Genomic DNA, 21,818 nt, shown 5'->3' on the forward strand with positions numbered 1-21,818 from the left:
TTTCAGAGAATTTGGCAGTACATCCAACCAGCCTTATAACCGCAGACCACGTGTAACCACACACCAGCCCAGGACCTCCACATCCAGCATGTTCACCTCCAAGATCGTCTGAGACCAGCCACTCGGACAGCTGCTGGAACAATCGGTTTGCATAACCAAAGAATTTCTGCACAAACTGTCAGAAACCGTCTCAGGGAAGCTCATCTGCATGCTCATCGTCCTCATCGGGGTCTCGACCTGACTCCAGTTCGTCGTCGTAACCGACTTGAGTGGGCAAATGCTCACATTCGCTGGCATTTGGCACGTTGGAGAGGTGTTCTCTTCACGGATGATGCGAAGGAGATGTGTTGCACTGCATGAGGCAAATGGTGGTCACACCAGGTACTGACTGGTATCCCCCCCCCCCCAATAAAATAAAACTGCACCTTTCAGAGTGGCCTTTTATTGTGGGCAGTCTAAGGCACACCTGTGCACTAATCATGGTGTCTAATCAGCATCTTGGTATGGCACACCTGTGAGGTGGGATGGATTATCTCAGCAAAGGAGAAGTGCTCACTATCACAGATTTCGACTGGTTTGTGAACAATATTTGAGGGAAATGGTGATATTGTGTATGTGGAAAAAGTTTTAGATCTTTGAGTTCATCTCATACAAAATGGGAGCAAAACCAAAAGTGTTGCGTTTATATTTTTGTTGAGTATATGTGTAAAATAGTAACTCCCTTCAGCTGCTCCCTTGTCTGCACTCATGTTCGCCACAGCAAATCTAAGGTGGATCTGCATGTTGAATTGGGACAGGTTTTACGCTGGAGAAAAACACCTCTTGTCTTTGCACAGGCCCTGCACAAACTTGTCAGTGTCCAAAGCAGATTGCTTCCGCTTCCTCGCCCTCATCGGCAAAGTAATATCACAGTTTTGTCAGGTACAGGAGCACAGACCTTAGTCGCTGTTTGCAGAGTTCCAACATGGCACTCTTGAACTCTCCGTGCTGTCTCACCACTTCAGGGCACCGCTTTTGTCCATTGTAGGTCAGTTCACCCCTCTTATATGCCTCCTGAATCACCAGATCTTTCATTTGATAATGATAAAAGTATACGATAACTGGTCGAGGTTTAGGCGCTAAGCTCCGGTGTGCCCTGTTCAATTTCAACGGTGAATCTAGCACCTCCATTCCAAAACCACTGATGAGGAGTGGGGAGAAAAAACAGAAGGATGCGGGCCCTCAATAACTTCAGGTAAACTTCTGAACATTCTGGCATCTGCTGCGTCTCTCCAAGTCTGCCATCTTGGACATTAACCACTCGTTGCCTTCTTGAAGTGCAGAGTACTTGGCCTTGAGTTGGTATACGCTGATCAAAATCAGTGTGTGCGGATTCAAGAGAATTAATGTGGAAACCGTGGTCACGCACCTCAGATTGGACACTGTCCATCTTGAAGGCTTAAACTCCGCAGATAGCGCAGCTCTGCGGTCTTCCATCAGATAGCTAATCTCCGCCATCATTACAGATGCAGCAAGCGGCAAGTCTTATTCGGACTTACTTTTACGTTTGGACATTTTGCAGGTGATCAGAAGGTGATAAATATAAAAAATAAAAGTATAACTGAGATTCCAAACAAAAAGTGCAAGGTTTTCAAGCAAAATATTGAATAGTACAAAGGAGTGAGCCAAATACGTGTCCACTGTCTAACTGGATGTCCCGATAGTTCACAGGTTGTTTAATCACTACCTTTTCAAGAATTTATGACAAGTATTTATTAAATTACAAACATGTCTGGCTGAGGATCCATAGTTTTATTGAGAAGGGGTACGACCATGACATGTTTAAAGCTAGCTGTGGAATGATAACTTGACATTATTCAGCATGCTCCTGTTGAGTCTCAGTAAACATCACAAATCTATAAAGTAGTTGGTAGTGAAGAAAAACTAAAGGACCTCAAAATGTGTGAAGAGATATGGTCAGTAAATAGTGACTGCATGCGTTTGTGTGTGGGTGTGTACATAAACCACCCACCTCATTTGACAGCATGCGTTTCGTCTGTGATTAGCTAGGCCAATTAACGGCACAGCATGCCATGTTGTTCCAGATATTTGTAATATGGTGCTCATAAAGGATCCATTTGGTCATGCTAATGTTGAGGTGCCCTGACACTTGCACAACTTTGATCTGTGCACTTACATACACATTGTGGTGATGATCCCACCCGCTGTTTACAGCTGGATGCCATGCTTCGTTCCGCTGCCTGCAACGCGTTGTGCGCTGGACGCTGTGTATATAAAATAATTATTTTCTAGTGGATTAAACATTTTCTCTTCAAGTTGACTGTTGAAAACGCCTCCTCCAATCACTTCTGGAATTGCAGAGGACTGTTCTAGCCACAGCTTTTCTCACAAGCGCGCACGCTGAACGAGGTGGTGAATGCTTTTGGAACCGTCAAAACAGTAATTATTTTGTAATGTTTATATTGTAATGGCTTGGTGAAACAGTTGCATGTTCATTCCTTCTTGTGAGTAGCTGTAAAAGTATGTTTATAATAGATTTAACATCTCATTATAATCGTTCAGATGAGCTGTGCTCTGATGTGGTGCGCTGATGAAATCACTCACACGAAGTGTTTTTGAATTGTTTGCGTAATGTTCACGTGAAGTTCACGTCATTAATGCGTGATGGAGATTTTGAACATTTCAAAATCAGAGCCGTGCACACAGTTTACACCGGTTTGAGACAAGTTTACTCTCATGCACGGCAGCGTGCGTGCAAGTGCGCGGATCAAAGTCGTCCAAGTGTCAGGGGGCCTTTAGCTGTTAGTATGTAATTTTAACCATTTGTGAAAGATGACATCATTTTCAAACCGGGAATCATTAAATCCATCATGAATCACTGCTTTAAGGTGTTCACTTCGGTCGTGTCATCAGCCACAGTCTGAAAATAAACACTTATAAATAAATAAAAATGAAACGACTTCTTTTTGTTTATCTGTGGATTACAAACCAGCTTTAGAGGTGCATACTGCCACCTACCGTATCGGATTGCGCGTGTGTTTGTGTGTGTAATCATGGCATTAATTAATTTTTTCTTTTGGTGTCTGACAGTACGCCTGCTATGCCATTGGCAAGGATGTCCAGGCCATGAAGGCCGTGGTGGGAGAAGAAGCGCTCACTTCAGACGACTTGCTCTACCTTGAGTTCCTACAGAAGTTTGAGAAGAATTTTATCGCACAAGGTAAGAGGATGGATGAGCCTTTCCCAATTCGAATTTCTGTATGTATACAGGACGTGCTCGGATTTTCCCATTTCTAGCCAGCTGTTTTAGCTGCTGTGCCTTTAACTGGGCCAGAACACGTCGATAGAAGTAATGTATTCTGTGATGGATTTTAAGAATGATTTTCTGATTGTACTGTAACCTCCTTAGATCCAAGGTTTTATTTTTTAATGCATGATGTCCTTTGTCTGGATGTCTCAGGAAGTAAAGCCGCAGTAATCTGCACTGAATCATGGGTCATCAAATCTGCACACATTTTCTGTGTGTATCTCCTGCAATCACAGCTGATGAGTACAGCCGGACTAGTTTTGAGTTTCTTGATTGGCTGAGCACACCTAACTCTGTTCATTATCTGTCAGTGGAATGGGGAAAGTTGAAGAACATGCAGGACAAGTGTTCTCTAGGAGCTGGGTTAGTCACCCTCTCCTCCATGCAGAGGAAATCCTGTAAATGTATTATTATTATTATTATTATTTTAATCAGACAAAGGGATTCAGATGCTTTTTGTGTGTCTCTCTCAGCACCTCTTCTTAATAAAGTGGCTTTTTAAATTTGTTTATTTATTTTGCTATTTTATTTTCCCCTGAGGGGTTAAGCCTGTGGTCATAATATTTTGGTGCATGTAGGCAAAGAAAAAGGCCATAGTCAGAAAATTCAAACAAGAATTATGTGTCTAACTTAGAATCATGCACTGAATTCTTTTTGTGACTTGATACCATATGTGGTTCTGTGTTGACATTTAGTCAGTTCTGTTCAAAGTGAATGACTTTAGCCCTTCCACCATGTTCAAGCCTTCTGGCCTCCAAACCATTTGAGTTCAAGCGCTATAACTATAACCTTGAGGTTGACGTATGGGCATGTGATCAATTGAAAGGTGGTGTATCGGCCCCATGTCCATACAACATTTTTTCTAATTATTATTATTAAATTTTTGGGTGCACCATCTTTTTTTCCCCCTCAGTTGCTCTGAAAGAGCAGAGTGCATTTTTTTTATGTCACTGCACGACATTTCAGGCAACCTGAAGTAGAGGTTTATTTTTGCCAATTTGTCACCAAAAATCTGTCACAATAGAAGAAAAACTTAATTTGACAGCAGATTAGACAGACACTAGATTCCTGCTGAAGGTGAGTGCTTTTTATCGCCATACACTGTAACCTAGTTGTTAGCTGTTTATTGTTGTCATCAAAACAAATCTGATGCACACGCCCCTCCCCCCACACTGAAAACCATTGGGTTAAGCATTTCTGGGTGCTCTCTTTGCATTTTTCATCCAGAGAAAAATACTATATGGAAACAGAACCTAACTTTTTTTTTTTCCTGTTTTGGTGCCGTCACATTTTTCACTGATCTGAATCATAATTTGTTACAACTTTTACACCAGATGCCCTTACTGACCCATCTCCAAATATGCAAGGAAAATAGGTTACCTTGAACCTCCTCATTGGGTTCAAGGTCTCATACACACACACATTTCCAGACTTCATTATCACATCTACTGTAAAACCATGTTCCTAATTAACATAAGAGCAGGGTCACAGAGCATTGAGTCACCCTTGTTAAAAAGGGCTACACAGGCTTACTGTACATATGACAGCAAACTGAATTGGTGTTGGCTCTTGAGGTGTTTATTATACTGTTTCATTTAGGTATTATAAGAGAAGGACACAGTTGATTAGTGGCAGGTGTGAATTCAGTGAAAGCAGTGACAGTTTTAATGAAAGGCATCAGAAGGTGTGTTCTGCACACCAAGATAGAAGTGTACAACATCTGCAGGAAACTCCTGCGGATGTTCTACCAGTCCGTAGTAGCCAGTGTCCTCTTTTACACAGTGGTGTACTGTGGGGGAGCAGCACATCCAAGGAGGACACATCTGGGCTGGACAAACTGATCAGGCGGGCTGGCTCTGTGGTTGGCATGAAGCTGGACTCTCTGGTGACGGTGACAGAGAAGAGAACACTGGACAAATTGCTGGACATTATGGACGATGCCAGTCACCCTCTGCACACTGTCATCAGCAACCAGAGGAGCCTCTTCAGTCAATAGACTGCTCCTTCCCAAGAGCAGGACCAACAGACTGAAAAGGTCCATTGTCCCTCAGGCCATCAGACTGTACAACTCCTCACTCGGGGACAGAGGAGTAACAGGAAGACAGAGGACAGGAAGGAGAAGAACAGTAGTAGCCAGTAAACCAGTATTGATCAATATGTCTGGTATTTATAAAACAGTAGTAGCCAGTAAACCAGTATTGATCAATATGTCTGGTATTTATAATTGTGTATTTGTATTTATATTTGCAAACTGCTTTTCTTTTTTACTTTCACTTTTGATACTCTGTGTGCTGCTATACAATGCTTCTGGAACCTCAGTTTCCCTGAGGGAGTCTTCCCAAGGGATCAGTAACGGTCTATCTAATCTAATCTAAGTAAATACACATACATCTGTGATGGCAGTTCTGACTATATTTGAGTTGGTCATATGATTTTTGTCTGACTTTATTATGAAATCATTTATACCAATCAAATATTTTGCTGATCAATATACTCTGTGCTTTAGATCTATCTAGGCTTCTTTGTTGTTGAGATAAACAACAAAAGGTGTTTTTCAGACATTGTTTTTGTTGATGTTAGGGTATTGAAACTAAGTATGAGTCTTTTGATCTGATTGAAAGAACAAGTCGAGATGGAAACAGGAGAGAAAAGTAGAAGAAATGTCACAGAAATGTTGCACAGCAAAGACGATTCACAAAGTTACGATAGCCATGCTAACCCACAAGATGCCGCCAGAAGTCCATAAAGTAATGGCAAATCCAAAGTCAATCTGGAAATGATTTTCCAAGAAATACAAGGTTTTAGACATGAAAAAAGAAACGTCATCAGAGAAGATATCAACAACGCAAATCAAAGAATTGGCGAAGCTGAAATCCATATTGGGGCAACGGAAGCTAAGCTGGAGACGATGGAGTTAATCATGAGAAGCATGCTAAAAACCCAGACTCAAAACAAACAAAAGCTTGTCGATCAGGAAGCAAGAGCGAAGAGGAAGAATTTAAGGAATTTAATGTACCAGAAAACAAAGAACAAGGCAATTCAGTAATTGTTTTTTTGGAAAAGCTTCTCAGAGAGAAACTACACATTCATGACGCTTTGAACTTAGAGAAGGAACAGGCCCTCAAAAAAACATGCTTATTTAGGGTCTGCTCCTTTCTCTGCCCCTGACCAAGGCAGCATCTCTACATCTGGAGTTGGTCCCCGGGCGCCGGACTGTGGCTGCCCACTGCTGCTAGTGGTTATATGGTGTCTAACTGTAACTAGGATGGGTTAAATGCAATGGACAAATTTTATTGTATGTATGTGTTTGTACAATAACAATAAAGGCTCTGTTCATTCATTCATCGTTGAGAGGGTGCATAGAGCTCTAGCACTGAAATCAACAGGAGCAGAAAAACCTAGATCAATTGTGGCCCAGTTCTTGCTGTACCAAACAAAGGAAGAAATACTGAGAAAGGCCTGGGAAAAGAAGGAGATCTCCGTGAACACTGAGAGGATCTACTTCGACCACAATTACCCAACTGCTATTTTGAGTTGTCGCAAGGAATACAACGAAGCAAAACGAGTGCTGAGGGAGAAGATCCAGTTTCAGACCCCGTACCCTTCCAAGCTCTGTGTCTTTTATGAGGACATGTCTCAGACATGTATCTGTCAAACGACACATGAGGCTACGAAAGATAGGTGTGACTGAGGCTTCGCAGTGGTGTGGTGCCACCCTGGCAGGACCCGATGGAGCTGCTGGACGTGGAGCTGGTGCCCGTTAGGGGGAGGAGAGAGACTGGCCCCCATGTATCGTCAACCAGACAAGCGACGGCCATATCCAAACTCCAGGCTTTCAGAAGACTATCCTCACAATGAAGAAAAATCTGTAAAATAATTTTTTTCTGCCTCTCTGTTTCCCTTTTATTTAAGGACTTATTCGAGGACCAGCTAGGGCAATAACTCAGTATGGACACTTATTCTAGGTTGTCTTGGAGGGCCCTATTCACATCTAAAAAGGACTTCCCTACAAACTTTGACCATATCTTCGATCAGATAAATTATCATTTGTATACCTTTGCAATGGAACCCATAGTTTTGCAGTGTAAACAATTTCTCACCTTATCCTGTTACAGTTTTTGTGACGTATTATGTTTGACCAGAGAGTTTTGTAGAATAGGTGTTATCACTAAATATGTTATACAAGTAAAATGTGTCTGAAATGTTAAACGTAGCACCCTTCAATGTTAATGGAATTTTAATCTAATTAAACGTACAAAGATATTAACAAAAATTTGAAAGGAAAAAGTAGATATAATCCATTTACAAGAAACACATTTAAATGACTTTGACCATCAATATCTGACCAAATATGGCTATATTAACTATATTGCTGTTTTTTTAAAGGTAAACATAAAAAAGGGGTGGCAATGTTGATATCAAATCAAGTGGTCTTTGAACAGAGTTATGAACATAAAGATAAATGGAAGTGCATATATGTTATTCAATGTATATGCACCACCAGGAAGCAATACTGTGTTTTTACTAATATTACGAACTTGATGGTAAACCACTCTGAGGGAACCCTCATCTGTGGTGGAGATTTTAATCGTCACCTACAACCCAACCTCGATATTTCATATCCGAAAAGGCAATTACCACAAAATTCTGCAAATTATTAAAGAATATATAGGACTAATACACATATGGAGAGAAATGCATTCAAATGCAAGACATTATACCCACTTCTCATTTGGTATAGACTAGAATAGACTATTTTTTTCTTTTTCAGTAAGGACAGAAAATTGTGGAAGTAGATATAGGCACAATAGATTTAAGTGACCATGCACCTGTATATTTGACAGTAGACATGACAATAGACAACCTACCACCCCTGGTTCTCAAGACCAGGCACCTAAGTGATGTACTCTTCTTTTGTTAGATATTTAGATATACTTCTACCTAGGATTTGGAATGTATAATAGAAGATATACCTTACTGAATTTTCATGGATGAAAGACAAAGAAAAACACTATGGAGATTTAATGTTAGCCTTCTTAATGACTCTCAATTTAAAAAGAAAATCTCAGAAGAGGTTCTGAGATATATTAAAGAAAATGATAATGTGACACCCCCCCAATCCTTCGGGATGCAGCCAAGGCAGTCCTATGGGGTAAAATAATTGCTGTAGCCTCTGCTGAAAAGAAGCAAAGGTAGAAAATATTGCAGTAACTGCAAATTATTTTAAAATTGCTAGAGAATAGACATGCTCAGAATAAAAATCCACAAATATTACAAGAAATCATCATTCAGACATTCCAGGTAGCGAATGTTAATTTCAATTTCTTGCTTTTCTTACCTCTGTAGTGAAGACCTCCTAGCTCTGTAGTAGATTTTGAGCAGTGTTTAGGGTTGTTGTCTTGTTGAAAGATCCAGCCCCGGCACAACTTCAACTTTGTCACTGATTCATGAGCATTGTTCTCAAGAATCTGCTGATATTGACTGGAATCTAGGGCCGCAGCTATTGATTATTCAGTGTTTGTGAAGCATTGTGTGTTGCCCAAAAAAAATGAAAATTGAAAAGCAAAACTCTCAATGCAAGTCTGAGCAAAACACAGAAGAAAGACTGGACTTTTGCTGAGAGGATCTTTCAGAAACTGTTTGTCAGTGTGGCCAGGGACGGAGCTGTTACTCGCCCAGTGTGAGCGGAGTGCTGAGAGCCCCTCACACTGGGCAGAGAGAGACAGCAGCCGGCCGCCGGGCGAGTCACTCCCCACGTCAAGCGGGCCGCGTGTTTTTTTAAAAATAGACAAACACACTGCTTCACTTTAAATGCACAGTCAGTTTATTTCAGATGATCAGCATGGAACCTTTTTCTCTTAAAAGGCTTTATTTTAGTCTGTGTGTCCCGTTGGAAAACTGTAGCTTTTGGATTAGCCTTTACACAGTTTATGGGCATGTTGTAGTCTTCTGTTTTTTGGGGGGACGTTACAACGTCACACACATGCCTGGCATGTGTACTACAACGTTAAATGAAGCTTTGGAGCACTGAATTTGCCTCAAACATTTTTTGTAATCAAATTATTTCAGTTACTCGACTAATCATTTCAGCCCTACTGGAATCCATGTGACCCTCAGCTTTAACAAGATTCCCAGTACCTGCACTGGCCACACAGCCACACAGCATGATGGAACCACCTCCAAATTTTACTGTAGGTCGCAACTGTTTTTCTTGGAATGCTGTGTTCTTTTTCAGCCATGCATACCACCCCTTGTTATGTCCAAATAACTCAATTTTAGTTTCATCAGTCCACAGCACCTTATTCCAAAATAAAGCTGGCTTGTCCAAATGTGCTTTAGCATACCTCAAGCAACTCTGTTTGTGGCATATATGCAGAAAAGGCTTCCTCTGCATTACAGCATCATACAACATCTCCTTGTGCAAAGTGCACTGTATAGTTGAATAATGCACAGAGACACTCTCTGCAGCAAGATCATGTTGTAGGTCTTTGGAGCAGGTCTGTGGGTTGACTATGACTGAGATTTTTTCTTGGCCTGCTACTTCAGGCAGTAATTACTACTGTGCCTGCATTCTTCCATTTCCTCACTATGTTGCTCACAGTGGAAACTGACAGCTGAAATCTGTGAGATAGCTTTTTGTATCTTTCCCCTAAACTATGATGTTGAACAAGCTTTGATTTCAGGTCATTTGAGAGTTGTTTAGAGGCTCCCATGTTGCTACTCATTAGAAGAGATGCAAAGAGGGTAAACATTTGCAAATGGCCACCTTAAATACCCTTTCTCATGATTGGATTCACCTGTGTAAGGAGGTCAAGGGTCAGTGAGCTTACCAAACCAATTCTGTGTTCCAGTAATTAGTGCTAAATGTATTCAATTCAATAAAATGACATGGGTGCCCAAATTTATGCACCTGCCCAATTTTGTTTAAATAATTATTGCACATTTTCTGTAAATACTATAAACTTCATTTCACTTCTCAAATATCAGTGTGTTTGTCTGCTATATGATATATTTAACTGAAATTTCTGATCCAGACAACCAACGATTTATAAAGGAAAATCATGAAAATTATCAGGAGTGCCCAAACCTTTACATACAACTGTATGTGTACATCTCAGTGGCGATGCACAAAATCACATAATCTGCAAAGAATTCTGTTGGAAAAATTTGTTGTGTTACTTTATAATATGCCAAAGTGCACATTTTTCACATGGAAACAGTCAATGTGTGGTAGCCAGAAAGTGCATCATTTACTTTTATTTTGCGATTGTCATATTCTTCGAAAATATTGGCATCATGTTAATAGTACTTTAAAGCAAAGTTTTTACACCGATATTCCATTTGATTTTAAAACTGTTTTTGGTTCAAAAACTCAAGGAATGGAAACAATAGATGGGTAACTCTGGAACACACTTTTGGTTGCAGGTAAAAAACTGTTACAAAGAAGTGGAAAGTACAGAGAACAAACTGTCCAGGATTGGTCTCAGATAGTGGCAGATTTTTAAAAAAAAATTGAGAAAAAAAATTACCTTCTCAGTGACTTTAAAGATGAACCTATTTGCTTGAGATTTTATAGAATATATTTTCAGTTTACAATTGGTAAGACTGCTACACCTTGGCAGGGATTCTTTTGGTTCCCCCTTCTTTCTTTTTTTTTTCCTTCCTCATGCAAAATTTACTTGACTTACTTGATGTTATACAATGCTACATTTGTTATTGTTTACTCTCTGGGTGTTCATTGTTCTATTTTCTTTTTTTTTAATACAAAAAATGGGATAGAGACACAAAAGGAAATGTCCTTAAATTGATGTTAGTATATTTGTCTTTTTTTATTAGTCTGTATAATGACGCTGGATTCATTATATGCCAAATAAGATTTGGTAATGCCTCTTGTCTTTCAATAAAAATGGAACAAAAAAAAATAGAGAGAAGAAGAAGAATTGACGTGCACCCACACATATTGACAGTACATGTATATATAACAGGTCCAGAAGCATGTGGGAGATTTCTATCAGTTTATAATTGCTCTCCATTACATTTGTCTATTGAAGCAAAAACCGATCGTTATCTGAAGCTGTATTATTTGAGTCCAACTCTTATGAAGCATTGCTTCATTTCACTCGGCACTTACAGCAGAGATTCAGTGACAACTCGGTTTAGTTGAAACGTTGAAGTCATGAAGCCTTTAAATGCTTCATTATGAATCATCTGCTTAGTTTTATTGATTCAGTGAAACGTTAGTTAACCTGAGCCTTGTATAAAAGAAAGCAATTGGCTTAATTACACCATTAAAAAAAACAAGTTAGATCACTGAAGATCTACATGCACGTACTTTACATGCAGTGACCCTTTCTGTGGAACCTCCCGGTGTCTTTGTGTTGACGTGACTGGATCCAAATCCGATTATTATTTCAAAGTATTGGTCCACACCAGGCCTAACCCATCATGTCCTGCTGGGCCCGGTCCACGTTTCCACACTCTAATAACGACAGAATAATTCAGTTCCAGAAATACTGACAAGATAAATCTGCAAGAAACTTGCGTCTCCATCTTTTCTGTAGGAAATGGCACCAATAACTCAGTTGGTAGTAGAACGAGCCATCTTTGACCAAAGGGTTGGTGGCTCGAATCCGGCTCCCAACCAGTCAAAATCTGCATACTGCTGTTGTGTCCTTGGGCAACCCACCTTGCCTGTGTATGAATGAGGTGTTGGTCAGAGGGGCGATAGGCACAGAATGGCAGCCACGCCTCCACCAATTTGCCTCAGGGCAGCTGTAGCTCACCACCACCGATGTGTGTGAATGTGCAAATGATTGAATAATGCAACTTGTAAAGTGCTTTGGGTGTCTTAGAAAGCGCTCTATAAATACAAGTCATTATTATTATTATTATTGAAATTAACAGGTTTAATCCACATTTCTTCTCATTTTTTTTTTCCTGACAGTCATGCATTTTAGCTTATAGTTACTGTTGGTACAGTCCTATAAAACACAGTCTGCACCGGTCACTGTTATTTATCTCTTAATGACAAAAATGCTTTAAAGTTCATGGTCTGCTGTCTGTACTCATATACAAACTGCACCGGTGGTTTGAATGGGAGCCCAAGTGGTTCACAGATGTGTTGTGTATGTCACTTAAAAACGAACTTTATATATATATATATATATATATATATATATATATATATATATATATATTAAATAAATAAAAAAATAATAATTTCAGTGCTTAAAATTTTTATGGTTAATGTTTTCTGGTGTGTAGTGTTTGTGTGGTTTTTTTGGGGGGGGCGGTGAGACTATAGTTTTTTGTTTGTTTGTTTTTTTATCTTTATTCAAAAATAAATATCTCTGAGACTCGGCGTACCACCAGAGGGAGCTTGCGTGCCACTGGTGGGAACTATGGCTTTTATGAAAACCTGAACTTTGACATGATTAAACCTCTGCATTCAATGCCGGCAGCAGCACAAAATGTTACAGCTGCAGCTTCTGATTTGAAACATTCATTGCTAAAAAGCAGTGCTGTTTGTGTTTGTTGTCTTTATACAAACATCTACACACATTTCAGTCAGAACTTGATGTTCTGTCCACTTATGCTCCTGTTTGGGTTCTGCCATCTTCCACAGGCCCGTATGACAACAGAACGGTGTATGAAACCCTGGACATCGGCTGGCAGCTGCTGCGAATCTTCCCCAAGGAGATGCTGAAGAGGATTCCTCAGAGCACGCTGGCTGAGTTTTACCCCCGAGAGTCTGCAGCCCGGCACTGATGCTCCATTTCCATATTTCCTCAACTACGCCCCCCCATTGTCAAACCTTCACCCTTCTGCAGTCAGTCTGTCCAGCGCTGTGGTTCTGTGTACCTCCAGGTGTCCTTACCAAATGCTCTGAGCTAACTCTAAACCCTAAGCCCCACCTCCCTCTAGATGTACTGTAGTTATTGTACAAATGTCTCTGTGGCTGTGATCTCTACCCTCCATTACAAAGACATGAACATATCTTTAAAAAGTGTTGATGAATATTTATTGGGGTGTCTGCTGGGTTTAAATTTTTTGTTGATTCATGCTGCAGAATTTCTTTTCATCACATGCAGAAAAGAAATGTTTCAAACTGAAGAAAAATGTGGCTGTGTCATGGATATGGGGCATTGGCAAAACAAGTATCCGTAAATGTGATGTTGCATTGATGACTGTTTTGGTGACACCACCCACCCAAGATGATGTTCATTATTATGACAGTTTAAATAGTCTATATTACACGTTGCCATAAACGTGTGGCTTCAGATAGCAAATGTGTCTGTGCTGCAGTGTGACTGTTTCAAAGAGACACCTGTATTGTTTCTGTGTCTGCTTCACTTGCTGTCATAGTCTTGCACGAGCTTCTGTTTACTTGCTGTCAGTGTGTTGATGGATTTGATTTGCAGGGACAGAATGTGATGTGTGGGTCTGAATAAAAAAAAAGGGGGGGGGGTCCACAGTGCAGTACTTTAGAACTGGAATCACTGCCCCCCGTTTGCTTCTTCTACACATTCTGGAAAGCACACAGTGGATGTTTACATTGTTTTGTTGCTTTTGTGTTGCAAAAAGATGAGTATATTACACATTCCTGTCTCTCCAGGGAATCTAATTATTTGTTGTGCAGTGGTTGTGGCTTTGAGTGTCATGAATAAATTAAATTTAAGTTTTTGTCTGTGTTTATTAATTTCACAGCAGCTGTACTTTTATTCCACCTCTGCAGAATTCCTTTTCAAGCAGAAGCTGCAGTCAGTGTTCACACCCATTTTAATCTCTGTGCTTTCTGATACACATTACTACTGCTGTGGTGTCTTTTCTGCAGTTATGCTTGTGGTCTTTGGAGAAAATCTCACCATCAACTGAAGTCATGTTTCTACGGGCAGCTGCAATGTTAGTGTTAATTCGCATGAGGGGCAGGTGCCACACCCAACAGGGGGCAGACATATCTACGGGATAGGGTTTTTTTTCCCCCCCCACTTATTTTTGAAGTTGAAATCATAAAGAGGATCTACATTAGGTTATTGCTACTGATATAGTACTGATTGCAAACCCCGACTTGCTACTAGTGCAGCACAAGTTAATTAAACTAGCCAATGTCATGTTCATGTTCATCCAGAACCCGACATTTTGAGGTGAAATTACTCAAATGCCTCCTGTTCAGCTTTGATGCCATGATGTCTCTTCCAACTCATAATCACAGTGGTTTTTTTATTGGATGCAGTATTAAGAGCCACTCTTACACAAAGTTCAACTGCAATGGTAAGAATAATTTGATGACAGATGGGATGTTCCATTCAATGTGTTATGTGTCGACGCGGGTTGAGGAGCGGACCTGCGTCTGACGGAACCCAGCGCTAAAATAACCAGAAAGCAGTTCTAATAACAAAAACAATTTATTGTGTCACCCTCTGGTGCTAAACAAAGTGTAGAAACTAAAACAGCGTCATTCTGGTGGAGTGAAGGCTGGCACGCTCTCCAGCGCCCAAAAGGATCGAAGCCCGGCGCTTCTGGACTCACTGTTACCGCCAAACACCCCCCAGGTGGACACGACAAACCGACTCTGCGAAGGATAGAAGAGGTGAGGTAAGTCAGCAGTTACAACCAATATCCTTCAAAAGACACCATCAGCAACACATTCAGGTCTGTATTTTAAGCTTTATGCAAATGAGCAGCTTCTCACAACAGGTGGAGGATCACTTGTCCGCACGCCACAGCAGTGAGAAGCGAGCTGCACAATTCTCATCACAATTCAAATCTACTGTGTACAAAATACCAAGTTACTATCAACAAGTAGTCAAACAATTAATCACCTCTGATGTGTGCTGACAGCATGTGTCCCTCACCCTTCCTGCTTCACAGGCACGATGTGTCAAACCCAGGCGCGGTCCTCAGCGTCTCACAAACGAACATCACAAGGTCGAGTTCCCGGCAATTCTGCTTGAATCACACATGGCTTAAATGCAGAACGCCATCTAATTATCTGCTTCAGCTGAAAGTCTTTGAGGCTGCACGTGAGCACCATTCACAGGTGCTGCACATGATATTGATGAGGGTGAAGGACTCTTCAGCCAGCACCTTCTCCACAGACAAATCAGTTTTCATACCACCTGGAAAGAAAAGAAAAGAACACCAAAATGTCCAGCCACACCCCCCCCAACACACAACAGTACCCCCCCTTTAACGGGAAGCCTCCCGGCGACCGAACAGACCAGGCCCGAGAACAGCACCTCCCTCCGGGGTCCTCGTCAGGAAGCAGACAGCACAACGCTCCCAAGGTCCACCACAGACAGCAGGACAGGGCACCGCAGCTGGAAGGTCGGCTGGCATCAACAAAACCCCAAAACAGTCCCTAGTATAATCCAACACACAAGAAAAAACATAAAACCCACCCAAAACCTCCCCAGGGGACCGTCCCATCCAACCCCGGGAAGAAAAGAAAAACTCCCAAACGCAAAAACCCAACACAGCCCCACAAACACAATACAAACATAAATGCATAAAAGAAAAATAACAAACAACCCCCCCCCCCCAGAACGACCTGCAGAGCCCAACCCCCCCCCAGAAGGCCTTTACCGCCGGTTCCAGGAGGAATAGCCAGAACCGGAATCCCACAAAGGTCCCCAGGTATACATGGAGCAAACGGTGCCCCCCAGAGGACCGTACCATCAAACCCCAGGAGGCACCCTCCCCACAACCCCGGAACCCCAGACCCGGCCACACCTGGCTAGTCGGCCCCACAAGTCAATTCCCCCCCAGAGGACCGTCCCATCAACCCTGGAGGTGGAACCCGGAAGGAAACAAAACTAAATCAAAGTCCAACCCCCAGAGGACTACCTAAAACAACCCCGGGGGCAAATAAAACAACCGTAAACCCTGTTACCCTCCCCGGCACCCCGAAAGACCCCAGGTCCCTCCCAGAGCCCCTCGGCGGCTCAATTTCGGCAAACGGCTCAAAACATTAAGCCGGGGAAGGGAACAGGAAAAACTAACCCAGCTCCAACCCCAAGGCGCAGCGGAAAACCGGAAATACGTCCAGTGCCCCAACTCGACCATACCCCAGCCTCTCGGGAGGGGTGGAACTACCGAAATGGCGAACGGCAACAGATCGGCCCACCCCTCCGAATGAGGTATGTTCCCGCTGCACCACACCCCGGCAACACCAATGACGAACGGTACAAAGGCTCACCGAGGCTGGAGTGGAACCGGGCCCTAACCAAACCAAGAAAAACGCCCCTAACACCCCCCCCCCCCCCCCCCCCCCCCCCAGGTGCAGAGGTCTTCTGAGAACGCTCAGTGTGACCAACCTGCACCACCCCACAACCCACAAGACGAACGGTCTTGGGGCAAGTGAGGTTGGGGTTAGGGATGTAGGGAAATAAAAAACAACAAAATAAAACGACCCCAAAACCCAAACAGAAAATACCTAAAAACACATAAAAAATAACGATCAAGTGAGCCCAGACGGGCTTCTAACCGCCTAACGTTCACTCCACCAGACACGCCTCTGACTCCCCAAACAAATTATAACCCCTACAAGTTTGTTTTTTTTGTGTGTGTGTGTGTGTGTTATTTTGCCTGTCCCAGAACACCTGGAGATACGTCACCATTATTTTTCTTGATGCTTATATGTCGGGGCAATACAGTGGTCTCTGCTCGTCCGAGCTGCATGGGCTCGTCAGCAAGAGGAGCCAGAGGTCCCGTCGGAGGAGCCCCAGTGGGGCGAAGAAGAGGCGGCCCAGATCTGTGTCGGGGAAAGCCCCGAGACGAAAAAACCCGCTCTGATGGCCGCCCTCTCTCGCGTCCACGCTCCTTCATCCAATCATCTAGACGAATCACCAACGATATTAGCTCATCTAAATTGTTTGGCTCGTCATGGACTGCCAGCTCGTCTTTTAATGACTCATTTAACCCATCTATAAACACTCCTCGTAAAGCTGCGGCATTCCAACCTGACTGAGCAGAAAAAATCCGGAAGTCTACGGAATACTCCGCCGCACTCCGCCTCCCCTGCCTGAGATTCAGCAGCCGTTGGGCAACGGTATTCGTTTTCACCAGATGGTCAAAAACCAGTCGGAACACCCGGGAGAAATCCTTAAAGGATCCTAACAATGGCGAGTTGTTACTCCACAACGCTGTGACCCAAGCTAAGGCGTCACCTCGGAGCAAATTTGTCGCATATGAAACACGGCTCCCATCAGAAGAGAAGGAAGCCGGTCACTGAGCAAAAACCAGAGACCATTGCATCAAAAACGAAGCACGGGCTTCAACGTCTCCCGCATAAGGCTCCGGATGACAAATAATTGGTTCGGACGCCGAATCTCTGGGCGACGGAGTTATCTGCACCGGTATCGATGGTGCCGCAGCTGGAGCAGCAGGAAGCGGAACGGCTTGCGCTGCAAGCTCCATAACACGGGCGTCTGTTTGTTTAATTTGGTTTGCGAGAAGCTGTAATTGCTCCCATATTTTCTCCAAGTGTTCTTGAACTTTTTCAGCAAAAGGAACCGCCTCTGCCGCTGGGTCCATTATGGAATGGCCGGGAACTACTGTTATGTGTCGACGCGAGTTGAGGAGCGGACCTGCGTCTGACGGAACCCAGCGCTAAAATAACCAGAAAGCGGTTCCAATAACAAAAACAATTTATTGTGTCACCCTCTGGTGCTAAACAAAGTGTAGAAACTAAAACAGCGTCATTCTGGTGGAGTGAAGGCTGGCACGCTCTCCAGCGCCCAAAAGGATCGAAGCCCGGCGCTTCTGGACTCACTGTTACCGCCAAACACCCCCCAGGTGGACACGACAAACCGACTCTCTGCGAAGGATAGAAGAGGTGAGGTAAGTCAGCAGTTACAACCAATATCCTTCAAAAGACACACACCATCAGCAACACATTCAGGTCTGTATTTTAAGCTTTATGCAAATGAGCAGCTTCTCACAACAGGTGGAGGATCACTTGTCCGCACGCCACAGCAGTGAGAAGCGAGCTGCACAATTCTCATCACAATTCAAATCTACTGCGTAACAAAATACCAAGTTACTATCAACAAGTAGTCAAACAATTAATCACCTCTGATGTGTGCTGACAGCATGTGTCCCTCACCCTTCCTGCTTCACAGGCACGATGTGTCAAACCCAGGCGCGGTCCTCAGCGTCTCACAAACGAACATCACAAGGTCGAGTTCCCGGCAATTCTGCTTGAATCACACATGGCTTAAATGCAGAACGCCATCTAATTATCTGCTTCAGCTGAAAGTCTTTAAGGCTGCACGTGAGCACCATTCACAGGTGCTGCACATGATGTTGATGAGGGTGAAGGACTCTTCAGCCAGCATCTTCTCCACAGACAAATCAGTTTTCATACCACCTGGAGAGCAAAGAAAAGAAAAGAACACCAAAATGTCCAGCCACACCCCCCAACACACAACACAATGAGGTGAAATATTTGTCCCATTGCACAAATGGACATTTTTTTTTTTTTTGTGACACCAAAACTGATTATAGAGGCAAAGTCCACATGCCATATGGAGCCATGGATGCACTTTTGTGAAAAAGTATTGGATTTCTTCAGTGTAGTGAAACATTAAACATTGTAGTGAACCAATTAAATCATGCACTAGGTGAGCAGTTATACAGCGTACACATACACCACACAGCGGACAAATAATGCCACATGACATACAATCCACCAATATGAGGAGCTCCTATTGAGTTGTTTACATATTAGCATTTGTTGTTTTTGAGTTATTGTTTAAATGACCTGTCTGTGAAGGACCAACAAGCTGAGGGAATTACTTTATTACACTTTGTAGTTCTAAAATGACGCCTTTATTGTCATACTGTCCAACACCAGTGGGGGCGCCAAAGGGGGACTTAAGCCCCCACCCCCCAATAATTCTGCCAATAATGTGAATAGTGACTGACATATTTGTGGATCTCAACTGCAGTTTTGCGCTGAGAATGTCTCAATATTGCGTAACTGGGCAAAGTGATAAATGTGTGTGTTTGGTGATCCACCAATGCTGAATCACCCTTCACAAACAGAATTTTCAGTTTTGAAAATAAATATTTTTTTGTAAAAACCCACACACGTTACAAATCAGAAATTTGTGTTTGTGGATCACAAAGCACGTGATTCTAAATAATGTGTGTGCATTGATGCCACATTTTAGAGGAGCACGGGTGACTAAAACATATACCTTGGTATTTATAAAGCAATTTATTATATATTGTTCATTTCAGCGACATTTTGTGAAAGCTCCTCCAACTTTTGCCCCAGCCCCCCCCAACAAAAATTTTCTGGAGCCGCCACTGACAAACACATCAAAAACTGTGACAGGTTTTCTCTGACCAACGTCTCACAGTATTTGAATTTAAGAATCACTTTCAGATCTCAGACTGTTAACCGTCAGTGATAATGTAGTTATGATGAAATGTGTTGCCAGTCTCACGTGACCGCCTGGCTGCGCCGCAGCGGCACGCGCCACCTGAGCAGGTGTGAGTGGGTGGAGCCTCCGTCTGTCTGTCACAGATTTGCGGTGATGGCGGCGGAGGAGCGCGACAGGATTCCTGTGATTACAGCCCTCTCCAGCAAAGGTCGGTTCCTCTGCAGTCCACCAACAGCTGAGGTGTCGCTTTAAATCAGGTGGTGTCGGAGTTTGCCGTCGTGTTCTCCCCGCACTTCATGTGTCAGAATTTGGCGCTGAAATTGTAATAATACCGGTTATAGGTGTGTAATGTAGTTTTGCTGTCGGTAAAAAAGGCTCAGCAGTGGAACAGTAAAACTAGGAGTTAAATGTTTCACGCGTGGCTATAATTTGCAGCCTGTTTGTTCACCGTCTAGAGTCTTGTGTTTCAGACCAAAGTCCACGCGCAGACAGAGGCGTATCCAGTCTGGGGTGGCCTCGGCCCTCACTTTAAATTTGGCCCCCCAAAATTCATTTGAACTAGCTGTTAGTTTTAATGCATAAAATTCTCTGTGTTTCCCTCCATTCGTAATTCCAAATAAAATCTTCTAAACTACTGCACAGATTTTGATGATATTTTCACAACAGATAGATATTAGACCATGGAGGAAACCATTACATTTTGGAGGTTATCTGGATCCAGGTCCAGATTCTGAATCAAGTTTCACTTTATATAGGCTTTGAAGGATTAGGCCTACTGTTAGCAGGATTACATCAAAACTAATGCACAGATTTTGACAAAATTTTCAACACAGATACATATACCATGGAAGACTCCATTCAATTTTGGAGGTGATCTGGATCCGGATTCTGGATCAAGATTTCCCTTTATATAGGCTTTGAAGAACACAGCATCATCACTTTTTCTTTGTGTTTTCACTTTGCATGTAATTTGCCCAAAATTTCTCCAAAAAATCTTAATTCAATCAACTTTCCATTTTTGTGCTGTTCATTCTTGACAGAGTCATACGCGTGCACGCATACACGTACACAGATGCCACTTGGCTTTTAATATATAGATGTGCAGTCCCATTTATTGGGAGATGCTGATCGTACAAGCAGCAGCCAATCAGAGACATCGTTACAGATTTTACCATGAAGTCTGCGGCATTAAGAAAATAAACATTATGTTGAAGCTATAACGCTAATCATGCATGGAAATGTTCTTCGACGGAAAGTCAGTTTTAAAATATGACAGTTCCATCGGGAACAAGAGCAATCAGAGATTTCTGACTTCCCCCAATTCCCAATCCGGATCACCTCCAAAATTCAGTGGAGTCTTCCATGCCCTAATATCTATCTGTGGTGCAAATTTGGTGAGAATCCACACAGTAGTTTTGACATCATCCTTCAAAGCCTATATAAAATGAGACTTGATCCAGATTTTGAATCCGGATCTGGATCACCTCCAAAATGTAATGGAATCTTCCATGGTCTAATATGTATCTGTGTTGAAAATTTTGTCAAAATCCATGCAGTAGTTTTGACGTAATCCTGCTAAAAGTAGTCCTTCAAAGCCTATATAAAGTGAAACTTGATCCAGAATACGGATCCAGATCACTTCCAAAATTTAATGGAGTCTTCCTTGGTCTAATATCTATCTGTGGTGAAAATGTCATCAAAATCTGGGCAGTAGTTTTGACGTAATCTTGCTAACAGACAGACAGACAAATAAACAAGAGCAATCATAGACTTTTGACATTCACCTTCAAAATTCAGTGGAGTCTTCCATGCCCTAATATCTATCTGCGGTGCAAATTTGGTGAGAATCTGTGAAGTAATTCTGAGGTAATCATCAAAGCGTATATAAAGTGATATCTTGATTAGAATTACCTACAAAATTTAATTGAGTCTTCCATAACCTAATGTGTATATCTGTGGTGAAAATGTCGTCAAAATCCGTGCAATAGTTTGGATGTAATCCTGCTAACGGTAATCTTTTGAAGCCTATATAAAGTAAAACTTGATCCAGAATCTGGATCCAGATCTGGATTACCTCCAAAATTTAATGGAATCCTCCAAGCCCTTATTCCTATCTCTGG

The 21,818-nt window shown here is 42.3% G+C and overlaps 2 protein-coding genes across 2 annotated transcripts in view; both read left to right on the forward strand.

Moving 5' to 3' along the window:
* Positions 1-13,084, forward strand: part of atp6v1ba (ATPase, H+ transporting, lysosomal, V1 subunit B, member a) — a 199,072-nt gene extending 185,988 nt beyond the window's left edge. The window contains exons 13-14 of the mRNA XM_034184230.1: positions 3,091-3,220; positions 12,933-13,084. Coding sequence (XP_034040121.1) covers positions 3,091-3,220; positions 12,933-13,075 — 273 coding nt within the window. The 3' untranslated portion in view covers positions 13,076-13,084. The remainder of the gene's footprint in view (positions 1-3,090; positions 3,221-12,932) is intronic.
* Positions 13,085-19,792: 6,708 nt separating this feature from the next.
* The window catches only part of shtn1 (shootin 1), a 244,496-nt gene continuing 242,470 nt past the window's right edge, over positions 19,793-21,818 (forward strand). Inside the window, exon 1 of the mRNA XM_034184229.1 lies at positions 19,793-19,906. Within this exon, the coding sequence (XP_034040120.1) occupies positions 19,852-19,906 (55 nt within the window). The 5' untranslated portion in view covers positions 19,793-19,851. The remainder of the gene's footprint in view (positions 19,907-21,818) is intronic.

The sequence above is a fragment of the Thalassophryne amazonica genome, chromosome 13 (assembly GCF_902500255.1).
Source record: "Thalassophryne amazonica chromosome 13, fThaAma1.1, whole genome shotgun sequence".
Taxonomy (NCBI): Eukaryota; Metazoa; Chordata; class Actinopteri; order Batrachoidiformes; family Batrachoididae; genus Thalassophryne; species Thalassophryne amazonica.